Here is a 22,268-nt window from a genome sequence, read left to right as displayed (position 1 = left end):
TATTATGAAACAGGCATTTTAGTGCCATTGGAGTGAGTCAAATTGAGTTTTTTTAGTGGAACAATTTTTCGGTCCGTTTTGAGTAGCTAATAGTAAATCACTCATGCGCGAAGTTAACGCAACGCCATGGGTTTGGTAAAAGCTGCTGGTTTAATTTTATTTCGAAGGCCCTGCACCTCCAGCATTGTTGAGTTTTTGTTGCTGCAAGCGTCGTATGGTGAACACCATTGGTCACCACCCAAAGGTAAAGTAGATTTTTTTAATGTAGTAGACCTAATTTACTGCCAATAATGTTGTTATACCAGCTGGTGAACTTCAACTTTCTGGGAATAATTTTTACTGGGGTACTGTTGTGTTTGGAAAGTAAAGTGTTCTTAAACTGATGAATGTATGCATGCTCAATACTGACTGTATCTGCGTATATTTAAAATCCTTAAGATTTGATTTAACTAAAAAAGTTGGTGTCCAAACTAGACTGTTACTTATTTCGAAATCATTCAGTTCAAAATGTTCCTGAATAGATACTGGACTAATAGACTTCCATAGAGGAGTTATGACTTGACCTTACAGAAATGAAAAAAATGGGTTCTTCCTGTTTATTCTGTGCATATATATTGTTATTTTATGCCGTGAATAAGCCCATTTCCAACAGCTTATTTCAGTATAGCAGTTAATTCTGGAAGGAATTAAAATCTCCAACCATCCCATTCTGTATTTTCCAAAAAGTATTCATAATTCCATAACCCTAATGGTTAAGCATTTACACAGCGTTTAAGAACAGGCCCCACACCCCCAGTCAACAATTTATGCGTTAAAAGCAAGATGAGAAACAGAAAACACATGATTCTTTTCTTGGGACCAGAATAAAAAAGTTGCTACACACTACTTACATAGGCAATCTCTGTAAAAATCTGTTCAAGATGTCACCTGTTTTGCAAAAAAGTTTATTCAATTTGAGACTTATATCTCATATTTGTTTTAACTGACTTTATTAACTTATACAGTTATTTTTTTAGGGCATGTTGACCCAGGAGAGGATGACCTCACAACAGCACTGAGAGAAACACATGAAGAGTCTGGGTTTGACAAGGAAAGCTTCACTGTGCTCAAGGATTTCAAAATACAGCTTAATTATCAAGTGAAAAACAAACCAAAGCTGGTAACATACTGGCTAGCCGAGCTTAAAGATCCCAAAAATAAAGTGACATTGTCAGATGAACATCAAGACTTTGTCTGGCTGCCAATTGCAGAAGCTATGCAAAGATCGGGCTATGATGACATGCAGGATGCACTGAAAAAGGCTCATGAGTATATAACAAGACAGTCGTGACTTTATTTGTAAATTTGTCTTTGTCGTTTTAACAGTTATGCCTTTACCCCATTTTGAACAACCACTTCCCTTTTTGATTTTGTCCACATCTTGTTTTTTTGGTTTATGTAACCAGCTGCTGGTTATTGAAATTCCCCAATACTGCCATGGATTTCACCAAAAGATCTTAATTTTAGTTATTGCATAAACTTCTGACACACCAGGCCACAGCACAGACATGTATTACTGGGTGAAAATATTGCACAAATAAAAGAAACAAATCATTTTTGAAGTCATTGATTAACTTGGAACAGCAATTGCTAACCTGTGTCCTTTAAGAATTTAGTTTGCCTAAACACTTTATAAATTACCTCCATTTTCATTGGAAACAAATACATTGTGTTATTAGAAGTAATGCATAGAATGTAGTAGACCATCATTGGAACTGTGGCACTAACATTACCACAGTTTATCAGGGCCAGGTCCGATTAAGGCTATGGTTTTAAAAAAAATGAAAACTAGATTTAGGGGCCAATTAAGGACTGATACATGAAGAATGTAGATATATGCTTTGTTCAACAGTAAACTTATGACATTGCTTATACAATTCAAACCACCAAACACTATTTAAACACACAAAATTTTTTCCTGTTATTTGCACAATAAGGGATTTAAAACATCAATAAGCAAAACTGGGAAAATTGGGCAAAGATTCAAACTCTTTAGGTATGTTTGCACAATTTTACAATGCACATTTTTTCAAATAACCAAAGTACTAAAATAAATTAGAATTTATATCCAGGAACGGCCTGAAAGTGTGTATATTTGCTAATTTCATTTGTGTCATATATAACTAAAAATTGCCATGTTTTATAGTTTACACAACATTATATAATGTATGTTTAACTTTCAAGCCCCTGCTCATGACAAATCAGTCAGGAAAATATTGTCAGTTTTATCTCCAGTAGTCCGAATCAGGCAACGTTTTCATTTTAAGGGATCCATCAGCCCCACAGGTCAGCAAATGTTCTTCTGTAGCAATAACTTGGACTGTGCCCGAACCAAAGTTGCGGAACAATGAGGACCTTGCATGCTCATGGTTGCTCACATATTTTAATTTGTGAGTTAGGGCATCCCATACTTTTACAGCACCACTAGCAGACCCAGTAACATAAAACCTTTCCTGTGGGTCCATGGCCAAACATTTAACTGAAGATTCATGGGCAGCAAATCGGTTGACCGGTCCATGTAGGCAACGATCATCAAAAACTGACACTTGCCCGTTTTTTCCACCCACCAGCAGTGTCCGGTATCTTGGCATGTATTGAATGCAGTATGCTCCTGTTGTTTCATGTGTGGTGAAATCTGTGAGATTGCAAATAAAACGTTATCAAAAAATGTGTTTTCATTTCAAATCCTTAGGTTTAGTTGATTTTGCATATTACTTTAAATAAGTTGGTCAAAATATCATAAAATGAAAATAAACTAGAAGGGTGGCTTAGCACATATTGCCCTTGCACATACACTATGATCTATTTTAAAACATAAATATAATTCCTTCACTTATTTTATATTGGGTCCCATATTTGCCACCGTCTTTTAAAACGTTAGTTGTTTCTGCAGGCAGAAACTCATGGGTCCCCACACATGCAAAGTTGTAAATACTGCATTTCAAGAGATAACCATAAGAAACTTTGGTGTTGTAAAGTAAAACACTGTGATTGGTACTAGGATTAAATAGTCATGCTATGCAAAGTTCAAACTATACAAATCGACTCAATTCAAGCATTGTTTAAAGTTTGTCTAGTTTAAAACAAAGAAGTAAAACACAACAATCGATACCTATAAATGGCATAACATTTCCAACAATTGTGCACTGTTTAAAAACTCACCCATTTTAGGGGGCTAGCAGGGTGACTATTGGGGCTACAGGGTTTAACACAACAATCGTCATTTGTAAATGGCAAATTGTACAAGCTATCCAAATTTCAGCCAATTCCGACCCTGTTTAAAAAATTTATCCTTTTTAGGGGGCTAGTGGGGTAACTGATGGGGCTACAGGGTTTAACACAACAATCATCATTTGTAAATGGCAAATTGTACAAGCTATCCAAATTTCAGCCAAATCCAACCCTGTTTAAAAATTCACCCATTTTAGGGGGCTAGTGGGGTAAATGCTGGGGCTACAGGTTTTAACACAACAATCATCAATTGTAAATGGCAAATTATACAAGCTATCCAAATTTCAGCCAATTCCGACCCTGTTTAAATATTCACCCATTTTAGGGGGCTAGTGGGGTAACTGATGGGGTTCTTCACCCTAATGTTGAAAATATGAAACTGCAATGACCCAAACAACAATCCTGTAAAATTTTGTCCAAATTGGCCAATGTTTCAATTTCGACCACTAGGGGGCGTTTTAACCAACAACCGTAATAACTTATGACGTCACAAGATGACCCAAACAACAATCCTGTAAAATTTTGTCCAAATTGGCCAATGTTTCAATTTTGACCACTAGGGGGCGTTTTAACAAACAACCCTAATGACTTATGACGTCACAAGGTTGTGAACAACCCCCTTGACTGCTATCCGCAAACACGTTCACCAAGCAATCCTTAAACATAAGTACCATATGTAGTTGTCTTTATAACATCACACAAAACTAACGTTTGTGGTGCGCACAAACCACATTTTACATTTTGGGGGCTAGCGGGGTAAATACTGGGGTTATCATGACAAACGAAGCAGATGGCACATCTACACAACTATATCTACCATCTGTGAAAGTTTCATCCAAATCCATCAAACATTTCAGGGCAAAATGGGGTGGACAAACTTCAGGGAAGAAAAAAAAAAAGACGAAAAAAAAAGAAAAAAAAAAAAAAGAAATCGAGTAAAATCAAGATGTGTCCCCTTCAAGGAAGGGGACCCATAATTACTAATTTATATGCAGTAAACAAATCGAAGCTTTAACAAACAATATGGCATGAAAAAAATCATTATTAGTAACACACCTTTTACAAGGATGCTCCTCTTGGGCATCAACGTATCCCAAATTGCAACGTTCTTGTTGGTACTGGACAAACCAGCGGTGGCCACAACACTTGCAGAAGATATGAAGCAACAGTCATTGACCCCACGGTCATGACACAAATGACGCAGGAATGGCTTTGATGCATTGCTGACTTGCCACATCATTAAATACCCATCAGCATCCACTGAACTGATTTTATTTCCGAAAGCACTGAAATGCACATTGGACACTTTAGCAAATTGGCCAGGCGTCTGATACTGTGAAATTTGTTGCTGATGCCCCCACTCCCACATACATACACCACCATCGCGATTGCCTGTGAGATAATATGGCAGTGTCGGGTGTGATTCCATGCGCCTGACTCCACCCACAGGCCGTTTCATCAAGATGTTAGCACCCTGACCAGTTTGACTGGTGCTAGACCATGGGACAGCGGAATGAGAACCAGGAAGGAAGACAGGAGGAACTTTAGGGGTTTTGTTTGGGACAGAAACAAACAGAAAATCCTCGTCATTTGGGTGGGTTACAGTTCCACTGGATTGAGAAGAAAGGTCATCAACCCATGTCCAGTTGTCAGCTGCTAGTAAAGTTGAAAGGTCAAGTTCCTGGATGTCTTTAGCTGAAGCTAGGGCAATGCAATTAGAGTTCACTTTATTGATGCAAAAAGCAGCAAGGAGATCAGACTCTTTGTGCAGAATTTTTACTTTGCCTCCAAACTCACCAACAGATTTAGTTGAGACTATTTCAGCGTCATCATTTTCTTGCACAGAAATTGTACTGCCCTCGTATTCATAACTAACAGTTTCTGTTGCTTTTCGGTGAAAGATATATTTAATAAACATCTCTTGCAGGTTTTCTTTTTTAACCAAACTATGCCAAAGTCGTTTGCATCCCATACATTCCTTGCTAGAACCATCAAAGGGTGTATTGTTGGCCTCCAACATGACTCGATACTTTAACATTGCAGGTCTTTGCGCTGGGGAACCTGATGTGGCAGCAACATAATTTGCATTTTTTAAAGAAGGTAAAAATCCACTTGGAGGACCTCCACATTCATCGACTTGATTCACTAGCTCAGAGCGCCACTGTTGGAGCAGTTGCAACATAGCACAGAGCAAAGGGGAATTTGAACTTAGCTCATTCAAGTCAAACCCTGCAAGTGATATAAATGATTGTAAATTGTTGGCTGCTGTCTCCACAACACCCAAACGCATCAATTTCCAGCTGTATGAATTGCTATTGTCTTGTTCATTTTGCTCATTTCCATCAGGGTCAACATCAAAATCTTCCATATCATCCACAGTGGATCCAAACGATGTTACAGATGAGCTATCATCACTTTCAGCATCAGAGTCAAATCCCAACCCTTCATCAGTTAAAGGGGCCATGAAAGGCTTTGTAAGAAACCAATCCCAGAGACTTGTTTCAGGTGGCACAAACTTTTCACGATAGGCAGATTGTTCCTGTCCCCCTGATGAAGCTATGCTAGTTTTTCTATCATTTGGATGCAGTAACTTATGATTAAGGCGATCTCTAATCTTGTGGCCACCTGATAATGATGGCTGTTGATCAACACTTAGTCTTGACTTTGCATATTTTACATGAAGTTTTACTCCACCTCCAAACACAGCATTCCACATTTTACTGCCCAAGTTGTGGTTGGTAAGTCTGTACATCAGCGCAGTATTGTTGGTGTGAAGTGCATGGATTAACAAACTGATATAAACAGCAGTGGTTGCTTCACAAAGCAAGATGATGATTTTGGTTCTGCTCTCGGCATGAGATATTTCTGCATTGAGCATGGACTGAAGAACAGCAACACCTGGCCACTGTGTAGGAAGAGTAGTTGGTGCGACATATGCAGATGGATGAAGGGGAGTCTGCTGCAAGTAGGAGGTTGAAAAAACTTGTGATGGAGAATGACCCAATGAACAAGCATCAAATGATCCAACAGAAACTCCATCAGCTTTTAGCAACTGAGAGTGATAACTTGGAGTGCTGGTGTCACACAAGCTCTGATATATACAAGAAGAAAGAGTAGAGGCTTGACTGCACAATAGAACAGTTTCTTGGTAATTTGTTGCCGACTTTGGATGTGGAGCGCTGGTAAACACAAAAGCACTTCGCAGTATGTCTTTGGTCATGTGACTCAAATGGGTTAATGGATCGGCAACCACTGTTTTACACATAGCAACCACTGATGTTATCAGTGGAATGTTTTCACTAGGATGTGGTAGTGGAGAAGATAGACTATGGGTTGAAGTTCGGTCCTGTAGTGACTCCTGCAACAATAGCAACAACTCCATTCTCATCGTAGCTAGGGAACAAAAAGCTGAATCATGAAGATTGCAGTATGACAACAGGGTCCTCAAGAAATTGTGGTGGCGCTGAAGCCATTTTCTTCGACGGAGAAGAGCAATTCGACGGGATTTCCAGTCATGGTTGTCAGCGAGGATAAGTTCATGAAGAGATGGTGGTGGATTTATACTGCCTAGTCCAGAGATGCTTCCCATAGATGTGCTGTCTTCATTGTCACTTGAAGAGTCATCACGATGTGGTTTTTCCACAGAAGGTTTTAGGCTTTCATCAACATCAAATTCATTTAGACCAAATATTCGATGGAAGACATTAGAAGCATTTTCAAGCCAGACATACAGTTTGGACCGTAAAAGTCCACCATCAGAGCAGTATGCATATGATATGGCTTTCACCTCTTGCACAAATATTTTAAAGCAGGCAGTCATGCGTAAGTGATGAGCAAAGACATCATGCTTTGTGTTTGGTTTTTCTGCAGCCGTAGACTGTTCAACAGGTTCCGGATCTAATGAAGGAATATTGGTAACCACTGGAACGATATCATGTTCTTCTGACTCATCCTCTTCATCACTCCAATCCAACTCAAGTTCATCACTGCCACCAATATCAATAGGCTGACTCCAATCAACACTTTTCTTCTCTTCCTTGATAACGTCAATGTGCCGATCTTTAGGTTCATCAACAGACTGTACAGCAACAGACGGTTCATGCCATTCACAAAGTTTCGGTAGTTTTGAAAGTGAGTCCAGGGCTAACAAGGGGCACCCCGCTTCCAAATGTACAACAGCTGTCATAAATATTAGTTGCCTTTCTTCATTATTTACACCAATCAAGGTACCAGATTTAGTACCTGGAAAAGAAGCTACGCCTTTAGCACCAGTCATTTGAGCAGTATTTCTTAACAAAATTGGATGTGACCGCAGGTAAATGTAAAAATTAAATATGTCTGTGATGTCCTCGTATTTAACCTTGTGCAGTAAGGTACTGACTGCTAGATCGTATTTTCCAATTATCCAATATGCCATGCTTCTCAAAAACCCATCACTGTGTGGCTGTTTGACACCATTTGGATTTTCTGCATCTCCCAGTACATGAACTTGTAGCAATTGGTGATGGGTGACATCAGTATTTTCTCTTAATCGACATATGGTCAATGCCAACTGAATATCCTTCATCTTTTCAATGCAAACTTCTACAGCATCTTGCACTGATCCTGAAAGAAGAAAAAATGCAGCTGCCTCTTGAAACCGTTGTTTGCCCATCAAAGCAAAGGCATTTTTTAATGCAGCTCGTCTCCATCGATCCTCTGCAAAATTGTGTTGGAAAAACTGTAACATTCGTGAGTCTTTGACAGAGCGAAACAAACCACACAGGACAGATTTCTTATTCAAAGCTAAATAAAACAGAGCTGCATCCAGTGGTTCATTGTTCTTCAGAAAAGCTGCCCTTGCAGTTTGCTCAACAAGCTTCCGAAGCAGTACAGTGGATCGTATCCACCAGCCAGCACCCATGGCCTGAAGCTCTGTCCATTCTGGTGCACGACGTTGCACACTCGGCAATAATGACAAGATTTCCTCTTCTGCTTCAGAGTGGAATGCCCAAGCGAAGTGACATGTGTTGAGGCCCTGCTTTAGCAATGCAGCTCTGTTTGAAGCTGGAAGAGAATTAAGCAAACACAAGTGATTGTGCAATGCCATCACATATCGCAATCCACAGTTATCTAAAGCACCAGCTCCACCACCTGAAACAGCATAGCCCCTCTCTCCTGCAGTGAGTCCCATTGCACCCTGACTGTCGGTGTAACTAGTTTCGCTTGTAGAGTGCTTCAGATTGGAAGCATTTGTCAGTTCCAATGTGTCAGCAAGTGCCATCAATTCCATTTGGTCAAAACTGGACAGACCTGGCAGTTGATTGTGAATAAGAAACTCATGGATCACATGACAATGCTCTTTGCCAAAGTAGTTTGGCTCCAATTTTGTCAAATCAATTTTTTCATCAGACTTCTTCCCTTTCTTGGTACTCGCTTTGATTCCAAGAATTTCATCAAGTTCATCATCTATTGTTATATGATCTTCTTCCTTGTCCATATCCATGAAAAAATCCTCTAAAAGTTCTTCTGTATTTGCTTTGCTTTGTTCTTTTGTGACTTGCTCGTTTTTACTTTCATCCAGGTTTGACCTAATTTTTCCATCCGGTCCCAAGAGCTCGAACAATGACAATGGTGTGACATTGCTGCCCAAACTACATAGCTGCTCGGAAAACTGAAACTTTTCATACTGCAAGACTTCTGGACAACAAGTGGTGTCTCGGTAGTCCCCATTCATGCAAATTGACAAGTGAATCAGCACGGACCTAACAACATCCAAATGTCCACTGTTTAACAACTCAGATAGGACATGGGGATGATACTGTGGCAGGGAAGGACACAGTTTGTCAACCAATTCAGAAAGTCCAATTACAAGCTCTCCATCAACTTGAGTATCTTGTGAGTTTTTTGGATTCTGCGCATATTGATTACTTTTTCCATCAGGCATCCATTGACTAAACACATGCATTTCTGTGGTGCTTGCCACAACAAGCATACCATCTCTAGCCCAGGACACAGTGACATGGTTACTGGATCCATGTTTTTGACCCTGTTGAGAAGTTTTGCATGTCTCCACAGACTGACAAACATCAAGATCTGCTAGTTTACTCCAGTGCATAAGTTTCCATCCCATCTCAGTATCTTCTTGAAAAGATTGGTCATGAAACTTAAGGCCTTCTTCGGCGTGCCTAAGTTTGCTAGAAGCCAGTTTCTGTCTTGTGTGCAAGTCTAAAGAGTGCTGCTTGATCATGCGATGCTTCGTTGGCGATAAACCATCATCTATCTGCCTCTTGGTTTTGCTATTCGATAGTGTGGGATCTCGAGGAGTGAGAGCATAGATCTGCAAATGTGTTGAAACACCAACAACCAGAAAGAAGGAACCTTCCTCCTGGGAAAGCCAATCTAGATGAAAACTTTGGTCATACAAACTATCCATACTGGTGAATGCAGAAAATTCAATAACATCCTGTTCTTTCCAAATTGAACCACCACTTGAGGCACATTCATAAACTGTGACAACAACATCTTCAAAGTTTACAATTGATAAACAAGCGAGCAAAGTTGGATTGGCAGCCTTAATCATTATTGGTTTTCCTCTTAGGGCAATGCTGCATTCAGGTGGTTGAAGGGTTGTTGTACTGTAACTTTTCAACAAATGCCAATCACATTCACGCTTGGCAGTCTCCTTGTTTTGACTCACAGTGCAAGACCAGAAGTACATACTCCCATTATCGCAAGCTGTGCACAAATGATAAGGGGCTGGGTAAAGGTGATTTTCCTGCTCAGATGCAAACAGCAATGTAAACCTTCCTGCCCAAGAACAAGCACTAACAACATTGCAGTTTTCCGGAAACACCAGCTGTTGCTTGCACAACTTGTTTACGTGAACGTTGACATGGGAAAACACCGTTGGTGAATGTTCTCTATTTTCTTCCTCACTTTCCTCCTCTGAGGAGTCTGACATTTGAACAGTTGTTCTTCTACTTCTTGTGCCATGGACTGAAGCCATGTTAGCGGAAAATGTTATGCTCCATGTGTGCAGCCAAGCCTTATCATCGGACTGTTCCAGCATGACTACAAAATAAGGTTTATGAAACTTCATGGACATGTGAGATTCTTTACTTCCAGTTTCCATGATATTAGAAGGAAAGGTTTCAAGAAATACAATTTTACCCCATGGCCTGTCTAGGTCTTTGCTCATTGACAAGTGCAGAAGGCAGCCTGGGTGCGCCGACGACTGCTGGGAGACTAAACTCTGCTGTAAAACATCAAATGACTCCACAGGTGTCATTGGAGATAATATATCCGTCAAAATCTTACTGGCATCAACCACAACCTGATACACTTGCAAGTTGTTTTCACTTAAAGCAATCAAGGCTGTGCTTGGGGAATTGTTCTCTATTCCTAAACACCAGCTTGGAAATAGTACTGGAAACCATGCAACATTATTGAATAGATGATCTTTTTTACATCCCACTCTAGCTAGTTCTGATAAACCCCCAGAGTATGAAAGTGGTCCAATGGGGTCCATTCTCCACAGTATTAACTCACTTTGCTTTGGTTCGCAAGTTGATGTCTGGTGACTGGCAGTGGTAACCATAAGGGGAAGTAAGGGGTGAGACAATATACCAGAAAGGTGGAAGCAATGGCCACAAAATCGAGCACTGTGGGATATACTTGTAATTGAAGCAAAGTCAGATGTATCAGTGAAGGTAATTTGCCAAAGATTAAGGCTGCCATCATGATGTTTACTCAAAAGCTGAACACTTGAGAATATTGTTCTGCTTTGTAACTCCTGAGCAGTTGTTTTTGACTGAAAGCTCATGTAGCTTGTAGAATGCAGTATGTTTTGTTCAGTCGTGTAGTTAACAAACAAAATCATTCTTGGGCAAAGTGTTGCTGCATCTCCACTTGAAAATGCCAACGGAATGCGAGATGAAAAACAAACTTGTGGCTGACAGATTTTTCCGGCTCTGTCTTCATCCAACCAGTCAATGTGCCACATAAGCAAGGACCCATCTGAAGGATGTATGCTATAAAGAGCATCTCTTGACTCACGCCAGTTATTCAGTAGTTTCTCTAAACTGCTACCTGTAAATGAACTGCCATGTTCATGGCCCTCCGAAGTTTCAGAAGTAACATCAACTTTATGATCGTGTTGTGAAATGGACTCTATAACTCGTTCTGTCTCTGCTGCAGGATGTGTGCACTTGTTATGCATCATTTGCATTTGATGGTATTTGTTGTTAAGCCAATGGACAGTGAACACAGATGGTGTATTGTCATCTGAACAATCTGTTACTTGGTTAGGAGCGGTAAAAGCAGGCAAAAGTGGGATATCAGATATAGGGTTGATTGATGCAGCAATATGAAAGTGGCGTACATCCTGGTGCATACAATTTCCAATTAAAGGATTGGTGAAAGTCATTTCCAAATTGCTAAAGGCTGGTGTGCTGGCAGCACGCTTTGCAGAGTCTGTTTCAGATTCTTCCTTTTTACGTTTCCTGTGAATTGAAGAGGCATTAGTGGCCTGGAATTTGAGTTGCCCGGAAACTGGTTGCTTTGTTTCACACCAAATTCTACAAATTTGATCTTGACATGAACTAATAAGAGTATTTGAAAATCGCTCATTACCATCTAAAACAAAGTTTTTCCTCCATTCAAAACCAATCACCGGTTGTGGGTGCATGAGATATGTAAATGTAAAGTCATAAGCAATGTTGTCAAATCCATGTGCTGATTGTGTGCTTGATGAAAACCATGAACTTGACTTTTTTCGATGTTGACGACTGTACCAAACCTTTATCATGCATTCACCAGTAGCTATGGATGCAAATAACGGACAGACTGAAGTGTTCGGAGAAAATGACAGTACAACTGGTTTTTCATCTAAGCCACTACTCCAGCAGTGAAACCAACTTGAATCTGTTTGACTTTCAGCTATTCTCTCATCAGTAATTTGAAAAGAAACACTTTCTGTGGTTGCATTTGAATTGACTTGTAGGGACCACAAGCTGATAACTGAACTTCCTACAAGCAGTTGGTTTCCCATGTAGTTCCATGATAAAATCCGAGCATCACCCAAAGAATCTCCAATAGCAAAAGATGAAGTCCTATTCCAAGCATACAGTCGAACCTCACTTTCTTTTAACAGTTTTGGGGAAAATATTTCAATAGTGTTACCATAGGCAACAGCAATATTTCCGTTAGTCTCTGTACAGTCCAATGCAGTTATTGTGACATCATTTTTACTTGCAATAATTTGTATTGGCTCATGAGAAGAGCATGAAATAACAAGGTCACATCCTGAACCATATGCCCAAAATGTAAAATCATTAATTCTTCCAACACTGTAGCAGTGATTTCCAGGATTTGCTGATCCAGTTAAAACTTGATGCCTTTTCATTATGCATGTACAAGCAATACAACCTACTAATTGGTACCCTTCAGCTACTAACAGCAACAGTCTGGAAAAGTAGAAATAAAAATTCTGTAAAATGCATTTAGGCATAAATGCTTCCCTATTGTTTAACCACCGAACATCACAAAACAAGCATTCTGTGCCAGTCAAGCAAGTCTTTATGACAAAGCATGAGAAATTACGTAAAATATACTCTGCAGGATAATACCTATGTGATAGCACCTATTCCAATTATGCAACATGCTCCATGTTATATCTCAAATAGGTTTGTTACATGCTTTGCAGATTGTACACTTAAATTCATCGAATTAAGATTTGTCCAGTGCAATTTTATTTTTTGTGAGGTGCTTGGAAAGTAAAGTGTTCATAAACTGATAAATGCATGCATGCTCATTATTGAATTTTGGTGCCAAAGCACAAAACCTAAATTAAATGTGGCATATAATTTAGGTAACTAGGTTTATCGGCCATTGACAAAAACAATTTTGTTCAACAAAACAATTTCTGTTATACAGCAATAAGATACACAAAAACACACAACTGCACATCGTAATAAACGCCGCCAGCAAATGCAAATAATCCGGATAATCGATATCCGTTTTTAAAGTCACATGCTGCAGTGGTGACTGTTGGACTGGTGACAAACAACATACTATATTTTTCGAAATCATACTGATGAGTGATAATCCAATTTACTGGAAAAAACATCAGCTTCAACTGCATTTTATCACAATTTAGGTACAACCACTCACAAAAAATACAAAGCTAAGTTTTAAATGCTGTGCTGTAGTTTCTGATGTTATTGAAAAATATTTTTCACTTGATTTCTATGATATGTTGAAATCGCGCATTAGGGGAATATTTGTCATGCCGTTCTCTTTTATCTTTTATAAGTAGCGACGACTGGCGTGATGCAAAATCGTGTAATTTTGTACGCTATCACGGAGTGTTGGTCTGCTGGATAATCTGTGTGTTGTGATTGCAATTTAAAATGTAGTGAACGTAACAAAAGAGTTTGTGCTGAAGGTTATGTACACTGTAAACGAATTATAATGCACGGATATTTTTGTTAACAATTTGTTTTGTAGGTTTTGACGAATTAACTTTATAAATACAAAGTAATGGCATCATTTCAATCACTACAAAGGTCACAGAGGCTGGCTGTTTCTGTGATGAAAGAGTATTACAAATCGGGATCCTTTTCAGCATCCTCTGCATTGTTTTCTCAAAGAAACCTACTGTCATTTCCACAGCAACAACACAACCAACTCCGTTTTTATACTGGTTACAAGTTGCCCAGAAATACTATCATTTTGTTTGTGCCTCAACAAGAAGCATGGGTAGTTGAACGCATGGGAAAATTTTATAAGATCTTAAATCCAGTAAGAATATTGTAATACTGAAAGTATTTTGTTGTGTTACATATAATAATACAATTGTTATCATTTATAGGGCCTCAACATTCAAATTCCATACATAGACAAAATAAAATATGTTCAAGTTTTAAAGGAGCAGGCTATAAAAATACCAGAACAAAGTGCTGTCACAAAAGGTAAGCAGGGAAAATGTATAAATTGTTTTTGTTGTGATATCGTTGTTCAATTGGGCTGAAAAGAAATTTATTTTGTTAAAGCATTCAGTTCTTTTCTGTATTAATAGACCAGAAATGCCATTTTAGGCGTTGTAAATGTTCTGGTTAGTGAACAGAAGGAAATCTAACATCTGCAGTTGTTTTGAGCTAAAATTGCTATAGACCAGTCTGCAGAACATGGCAGTTCCAGACAAGATCTCGTGCGTGCAGGACCTACATGTCCCGCGTGCACGACCCATAAGTTTGCGTGCAAGACCTCTTTTAGCAGGCACAAAGCAAGTAAAAGAGGTCAAGACACGCCAATTAAATGCTTTTTGTGCAAAATTTTCACGTGCAAACCCCAAAACTTGGCGTGCAAAATTTTTTTTTTCAAAACAAAATTGCGCGTGAAGCTGCCACACTCTGCAGACTGGGCTATAGATACACTTTTTAAACTTCGCTAATTTTACACAAACCCAGAAATGTGTATCAATTAAGTTACATTGATTTTTATGACTGTTGTGTCTGTTTTACAAGACAATGTTGGACTGCATATTGATGGAGTTTTGTATGTAAGAGTGGATGATCCATACAAAGCCAGTTATGGCGTTGAAGATCCTGAGTATGCTGTAACTCAACTTGCTCAAACCACAATGAGATCAGAAATTGGTTTGTACCAGATTATATTTAGGCCTCACAAAAAAGCACTTGTTTATCTTAAAGCTATCTTAAAGAACTTTGGTTCTGAACATCCTAAATTTTTTTTTTACTTTATTTAGCTAGCAAGTATCATTGGATAAAAACTGCACCAGTTTAGGCTCTGTAAATTATACAAAAAAGTGTATTTTAGGTAAATTGTCCTTGGACAGCATTTTCCATGAAAGAGAAATATTAAACATTAGCATCGTGAAAGCAATCAACGCTGCTTCTGAGGAACCATGGGGAATCCATTGCCTTCGTTATGAGATAAGAGATATTCAGGTGGTTAAGCATCATGCTTACTGTTGACTACCAGAAGCTTACAAATGATTTAACCTGTGTTTTTGCAAATTCGGTTTTCAACAAACCAGGTCCCAAAACGTGTACAAGAAGCTATGCAGATGCAAGTTGAAGCTGAACGAAAAAAGCGTGCCTCGATTTTAGAGAGTGAAGGTAAATATTTCATTATAAGCATCGCATTGTGCAATGAGCCGTTTTTCGTTTTTTTACTGTTAGATTTTTGTGACGATTACTGTTTCTTTTAGGAAGCAAAGAGTCTGCCATCAATGTTGCAGTAGGCAGGCGTCAATCACAAATTCTTGCTTCAGAGTCAGAAAAGATTGAAAAAATTAATAAAGCAGAGGGTAGGGCTTACAACTCTCAAACAAATGTTAATAAGCTGCAAACAATGCACACTGTTTGGACCTAAAAAGTCTTAACAGCACAGCACTGTCTGCAACTTATCATTTAATAGCTTGATGTATTAAAATGTTAATCAATTCTAACACCTAAAAATTATCTAAATGTTGCTTAAAATAAGTTTATAACTTGCCTGTGAACAATGCTTTTAATTGCAGGAGAAGCAAAAGCTATACTAGCAACAGCCCAAGCTAAAGCTGATGCAATTGCAGTAGTTGCCAATGCATTGTCAAAAAAAGTAAGTATTGTTTGTTTGTTTCATTTTTATCCTTAGTAGGTGGGCAACACCTGAATGCGTTATGCACACAATGAGTCCACCGTTTAAGCTGTCTGTTCTATTGCAAGTTTGTGGAATGAATAATAAACAAGATGTATTGTATGGTTTTACTATAATGGGGACTAAGCCATTGTAATACAGGGCAAATGGAAATTGTGTAACATTATGTAAATCTTTACCATATTTTACTTTTTTAGCATGGAGGCAATGCTGCAAGCCTTACTGTGGCTGAGCAGTATGTCAATGCTTTTGGAAACTTAGCTAAGGAGGGAAACACCATATTATTACCAACCAACACTGGCGAGGTGTCAAATATGGTTGCACAGGTGGGACCAGTCCAAAAAAAAGTTTCAAATAACAAATCAGAAAAAGTTTGCCTTTTTGTCCATCAGTTGGGGATTTGTGGTAACATGTTACATTTTACTTGCAGGCTATGAGCATTTATAACAACCTCAATCCAAAACAAAAACAAATTACCCCCGAAGAAATTAATGCAGAAGAAATGATTCAAGAAGTTCCTGAGGAAGTGATTGAGGAAGAAGATGACATTGATACCTTTGAAAACGATAACTTTGACCCCCAGGATCCTGAAAAGGGTTCATGATACCATTTTTGTATTTAAACAAATAGTTAATTCATTATGTTACGCCGTTTTTGTAAAAGCGTGTTTTAAACCACCAACGATTGCACAAGCAGGCATTTGCAAGTCAATGAGCAAGCTGGCATTGAAATTGCAGACTAATGCATCTGCAGACTAATGTATTGAAGTTTATACGTTACAAAAATTGCATTTGTTCAATAAAATATGAGACCAGCGCAAACCACAGGAGCCCATTTACAGGCAAAGGTATCCTACAGTTCAGGGGTTCTTAAACTGGGGGGTGCGCCCCCCTAGGGGGGCGTGAAGAGTTCGCAAGGGGGCCGCAGCACAATCTGGCTGCAAAGTTTTCACTTGCAAACAATTGTAAATGAATGCATTGGAATTATGTCGGCACTGATTTCGAACTTATTGTTTAAAGTAAACGCTTCATTACTCTGAAATGGATGTCCAGTTGTACTAACCAAACTTTTCTACACTGTGGGCCGGATACGTTTAATACTAATTCGCGCGTGCCGCATAGTTTACATGGCCTAGTGCCGTCTTCTCAAGCTTAGCCCACGAGGCGAATTTTATAGGGGCGAAAAGATATATAGTCTTTCTAAAGAGCCTATTTAAAATCTGTTAAATTGTATAGTTAGTCTCTTCTTACAAGGAATGTTTGTATATTACGTCACAAGTAACACAATAAGGCAATTGTTTGCGCACAATTAACACTTTTTTTGTATGTGACGTAATAAACTGGCTTTGGATCAATCCTGGGCGTTGCAATCCTATGAAAGTCGGTAATATTAGTTTTACATGTCGTAACAGTAAACTTTCGTAAGGATTAGATTAATTTTTGACAGTAACAAAGTTATCAATACGTTTTGGCAAACCTAAAAAATGGGATCGCGGGCCGTAGTTTGGCGACCCCTGTACTATATAGTCGGCTGCACATTCTTTATTTGTTCGCAATTTCGCATTAGAGATTGTCTTGACTTTTAGTGCATCAACATTTTTTGGGCAACATATGCGTAGTTTACAAGATTACTGGCAACGTGGCTCCGTGCGCGCGCAAAAAAAACTTTTTTTCGCAACTTATCGGTGTTGAAGTGGCTTTTTCTAACGATTGGAACTAACTTGACAGTAGCTTAAGGCGGACCTACGATGTACGTTTTTTTGGGGGGCGTGAGAATAAATAAATAGTGTCAAGTGGGGCACGGCCGAAAAAGTTTAAGAATCCCTGCTATAGTTGCAAAGTGAATCATCATGGAGTTTGTTTACCCGAATGGATTCCGGTTAAACCAGGTCTATGCTACTCGATTCAAGTCAAGTTTTTGTTTGTATTTTCACTTCTCCAGACATATCCATGTTCAACAGTTCGTGAAACAACAAGGGCACCAAAAGAAGTTTCGTTTTTATCGTTAAGTGGAATTGCAGCCAAACCGCGCATGTAAATCGCATGCGCGGTGGTACGCTAAGGTGGAGGGGTGTACCATCTTGCCGTACCTACCCTACACCGCAGTTTTTGATTATTTTTGTTTCATAATGTAAGTAAGTATACTGGTGCTGACATTTTAATTTTTTTGTATTGTTTTAATAAACTTTTGGAATAGAAAATAGCAGAGGACTGGTTTTCCAAAAATAACAGTCACGAAAGTACGGTAGTTTCTGGTAGCCCTACCGTAGTTTCACCATTGTCATTCTGCCAGAATAAAATCGAAAAAAGGAATGCGATACGAGAGAACGTCACGGATGGATGCGCAACGAACGTTTTGGCCAAATCGAAATATTGACAAAATACGCTAATTTTAATACAATTTTTGAAATCTTTTCGGGCCCATTATTTTTTTTAAATTCGCAACATTGCCTCATCTTTTAGTCTATTTTAATAATCCGTTTTCAAAAAAGTGAACCCGACTCGATAATTACAGAAAAATGCAATTAACTAACACCCACTTTGGACCAAATGCCTACAGTGACGAAATACGCTAAGTTCAATACAATTTTTGAAATCTTTTCGGGCCCATTATTTTCTTTAAATTCGCAACATTGCCTCATCTTTTAGTCTATTTTAATAATCCATTTTCAAAAAAGTGAACCCGACTCGATAATTACAGAAAAATGTAATTAACTAACACCCACTTTGGACCAAATGCCTATAGTGACGAAATACGCTAAGTTCAATACAATTTTTGAAATCTTTTCGGGCCCATTATTTTTTTTAAATTCGCAACATTGCCTCATCTTTTAGTCGATTTTAATAATCCGTTTTCAAAAAAGTGAACCCGACTCGATAATTACAGCAAAATGCAATTAACTAACACCCACTTTGGACCAAATGCCTATAGTGACGAAATACGCTAAGTTCAATACAATTTTTGAAATCTTTTCGGGCCCATTATTTTCTTTAACTTCGCAACATTGCTCAATCTTGTGGTCTATTTTATTAATCCATTTTCAAAAAAGTGAACCCGACTCGATAATTACAGAAAAATGCAATTAAGTAACACCCACTTTGGACCAAATGCCTATAGTGACGAAATACGCTAACTTCAATAAAATTTTTGAAATCTTTTCGGGCCCATTATTTTTTTAAATTCGCAACATTGCCTCATCTTTTAGTCTATTTTAATAATCCGTTTTCAAAAAAGTGAACCCGACTCGATAATTACAGAAAAATGCAATTAACTAACACCCACTTTGGACCAAATGCCTATAGTGACGAAATACGCTAACTTCAATAAAATTTTTGAAATCTTTTCGGGCCCATTATTTTTTTTAAATTCGCAACATTGCCTCATCTTTTAGTCTATTTTAATAATCCGTTTTCAAAAAAGTGAACCCGACTCGATAATTACAGCAAAATGCAATTAACTAACACCCACTTTGGACCAAATGCCTACAGTGACGAAATACGCTAAGTTCAATACAATTTTTGAAATCTTTTCGGGCCCATTATTTTTTTTAAATTCGCAACATTGCATCATCTTTTAGTCTATTTTAATAATCCGTTTTCAAAAAAGTGAACCCGACTCGATAATTACAGCAAAATGCAATTAACTAACACCCACTTTGGACCAAATGCCAATAGTGACGAAATACGCTAAGTTCAATACAATTTTTGAAATCTTTTCGGGCCCATTATTTTTTTTAAATTCGCAACATTGCCTCATCTTTTAGTCTATTTTAATAATCCGTTTTCAAAAAAGTGAACCCGACTCGATAATTACAGAAAAATGCAATTAACTAACACCCACTTTGGACCAAATGCCTATAGTGACGAAATACGCTAACTTCAATAAAATTTTTGAAATCTTTTCGGGCCCATTATTTTTTTTAAATTCGCAACATTGCCTCATCTTTTAGTCTATTTTAATAATCCGTTTTCAAAAAAGTGAACCCGACTCGATAATTACAGCAAAATGCAATTAACTAACACCCACTTTGGACCAAATGCCAATAGTGACGAAATACGCTAAGTTCAATACAATTTTTGAAATCTTTTCGGGCCCATTATATTTTTTAAATTCGCAACATTGCCTCATCTTTTAGTCTATTTTAATAATCCGTTTTCAAAAAAGTGAACCCGACTCGATAATTACAGCAAAATGCAATTAACTAACACCCACTTTGGACCAAATGCCTATAGTGACGAAATACGCTAAGTTCAATACGATTTTTGAAATCTTTTCGGGCCCATTATTTTTTTTAAATTCGCAACATTGCCTCATCTTTTAGTCGATTTTAATAATCCGTTTTCAAAAAAGTGAACCCGACTCGATAATTACAGAAAAATGCAATTAACTAACACCCACTTTGGACCAAATGCCTATAGTGACGAAATACGCTAAGTTCAATACAATTTTTGAAATCTTTTCGGGCCCATTATTTTTTTTAAATTCGCAACATTGCCTCATCTTTTAGTCTATTTTAATAATCCGTTTTCAAAAAAGTGAACCCGACTCGATAATTACAGAAAAATGCAATTAACTAACACCCACTTTGGACCAAATGCCTACAGTGACGAAATACGCTAAGTTCAATACGATTTTTGAAATCTTTTCGGGCCCATTATTTTTTTTAAATTCGCAACATTGCCTCATCTTTTAGTCTATTTTAATAATCCGTTTTCAAAAAAGTGAACCCGACTCGATAATTACAGCAAAATGCAATTAACTAACACCCACTTTGGACCAAATGCCTACAGTGACGAAATACGCTAAGTTCAATACAATTTTTGAAATCTTTTCGGGCCCATTATATTTTTTAAATTCGCAACATTGCCTCATCTTTTAGTCTATTTTATTAATCCGTTTTTAAAAAAGTGAACCCGACTCGATAATTACAGAAAAATGCAATTAACTAACACCCACTTTGGACCAAATGCCAATAGTGACGAAATACGCTAAGTTCAATACAATTTTTGAAATCTTTTCGGGCCCATTATATTTTTTAAATTCGCAACATTGCCTCATCTTTTAGTCTATTTTAATAATCCGTTTTCAAAAAAGTGAACCCGACTCGATAATTACAGCAAAATGCAATTAACTAACACCCACTTTGGACCAAATGCCTATAGTGACGAAATACGCTAACTTCAATAAAATTTTTGAAATCTTTTCGGGCCCATTATTTTTTTTAAATTCGCAACATTGCCTCATCTTTTAGTCTATTTTAATAATCCGTTTTCAAAAAAGTGAACCCGACTCGATAATTACAGAAAAATGCAATTAACTAACACCCACTTTGGACCAAATGCCTATAGTGACGAAATACGCTAACTTCAATAAAATTTTTGAAATCTTTTCGGGCCCATTATTTTTTTTAAATTCGCAACATTGCCTCATCTTTTAGTCTATTTTAATAATCCGTTTTCAAAAAAGTGAACCCGACTCGATAATTACAGCAAAATGCAATTAACTAACACCCACTTTGGACCAAATGCTTACAGTGACGAAATACGCTAAGTTCAATACAATTTTTGAAATCTTTTCGGGCCCATTATTTTTTTTAAATTCGCAACATTGCCTCATCTTTTAGTCTATTTTAATAATCCGTTTTCAAAAAAGTGAACCCGACTCGATAATTACAGCAAAATGCAATTAACTAACACCCACTTTGGACCAAATGCCTACAGTGACGAAAAACGCTAACTTCAATAAAATTTTTGAAATCTTTTCGGGCCCATTATTTTTTTTAAATTCGCAACATTGCCTCATCTTTTAGTCTATTTTAATAATCCGTTTTCAAAAAAGTGAACCCGACTCGATAATTACAGCAAAATGCAATTAACTAACACCCACTTTGGACCAAATGCCTACAGTGACGAAATACGCTAAGTTCAATACAATTTTTGAAATCTTTTCGGGCCCATTATTTTTTTTTAATTCGCAACATTGCATCATCTTTTAGTCTATTTTAATAATCCGTTTTCAAAAAAGTGAACCCGACTCGATAATTACAGCAAAATGCAATTAACTAACACCCACTTTGGACCAAATGCCAATAGTGACGAAATACGCTAAGTTCAATACAATTTTTGAAATCTTTTCGGGCCCATTATTTTTTTTAAATTCGCAACATTGCCTCATCTTTTAGTCTATTTTAATAATCCGTTTTCAAAAAAGTGAACCCGACTCGATAATTACAGAAAAATGCAATTAACTAACACCCACTTTGGACCAAATGCCTATAGTGACGAAATACGCTAACTTCAATAAAATTTTTGAAATCTTTTCGGGCCCATTATTTTTTTTAAATTCGCAACATT

At 37.8% G+C, this 22,268-nt stretch overlaps 3 protein-coding genes across 3 annotated transcripts; 2 read left to right on the top strand and 1 right to left on the bottom strand.

Moving 5' to 3' along the window:
* The first annotated feature begins 32 nt into the window (after window positions 1–32).
* Window positions 33–1,593, top strand: LOC145215380 (bis(5'-nucleosyl)-tetraphosphatase [asymmetrical]-like). The gene is made up of 2 exons (XM_080084076.1): window positions 33–244; window positions 1,017–1,593. Exons 1-2 carry the CDS (start codon window positions 127–129, stop codon window positions 1,328–1,330), a joined length of 432 nt encoding a protein of 143 aa, XP_079940202.1. The 5' UTR covers window positions 33–126; the 3' UTR covers window positions 1,331–1,593.
* Window positions 1,535–12,734, bottom strand: LOC145215377 (dmX-like protein 1). Its single transcript, XM_080084073.1, has 2 exons — window positions 4,327–12,734; window positions 1,535–2,674 (listed from the first exon to the last, which is right to left on the bottom strand). The coding sequence occupies exons 1-2, from the start codon at window positions 12,653–12,655 to the stop codon at window positions 2,265–2,267; spliced, it is 8,739 nt and encodes a 2,912-aa protein (XP_079940199.1). The 5' UTR covers window positions 12,656–12,734; the 3' UTR covers window positions 1,535–2,264.
* A 999-nt stretch (window positions 12,735–13,733) lies between these two features.
* Window positions 13,734–16,736, top strand: LOC145215379 (stomatin-like protein stl-1). Its single transcript, XM_080084075.1, has 9 exons — window positions 13,734–14,052; window positions 14,123–14,222; window positions 14,778–14,909; window positions 15,091–15,221; window positions 15,311–15,392; window positions 15,485–15,583; window positions 15,797–15,876; window positions 16,113–16,241; window positions 16,346–16,736. Exons 1-9 carry the CDS (start codon window positions 13,792–13,794, stop codon window positions 16,517–16,519), a joined length of 1,188 nt encoding a protein of 395 aa, XP_079940201.1. The 5' UTR covers window positions 13,734–13,791; the 3' UTR covers window positions 16,520–16,736.
* Window positions 16,737–22,268: the final 5,532 nt, after the last annotated feature.

This window comes from Phallusia mammillata, chromosome 2 (assembly GCF_965637545.1).
Source record: "Phallusia mammillata chromosome 2, kaPhaMamm4.hap1.1, whole genome shotgun sequence".
NCBI classification, from domain to species: Eukaryota; Metazoa; Chordata; class Ascidiacea; order Phlebobranchia; family Ascidiidae; genus Phallusia; species Phallusia mammillata.
The sequence above is the reverse complement of the archived record's forward strand: the minus strand, read 5'-3'. Positions and strand labels throughout refer to the sequence as shown.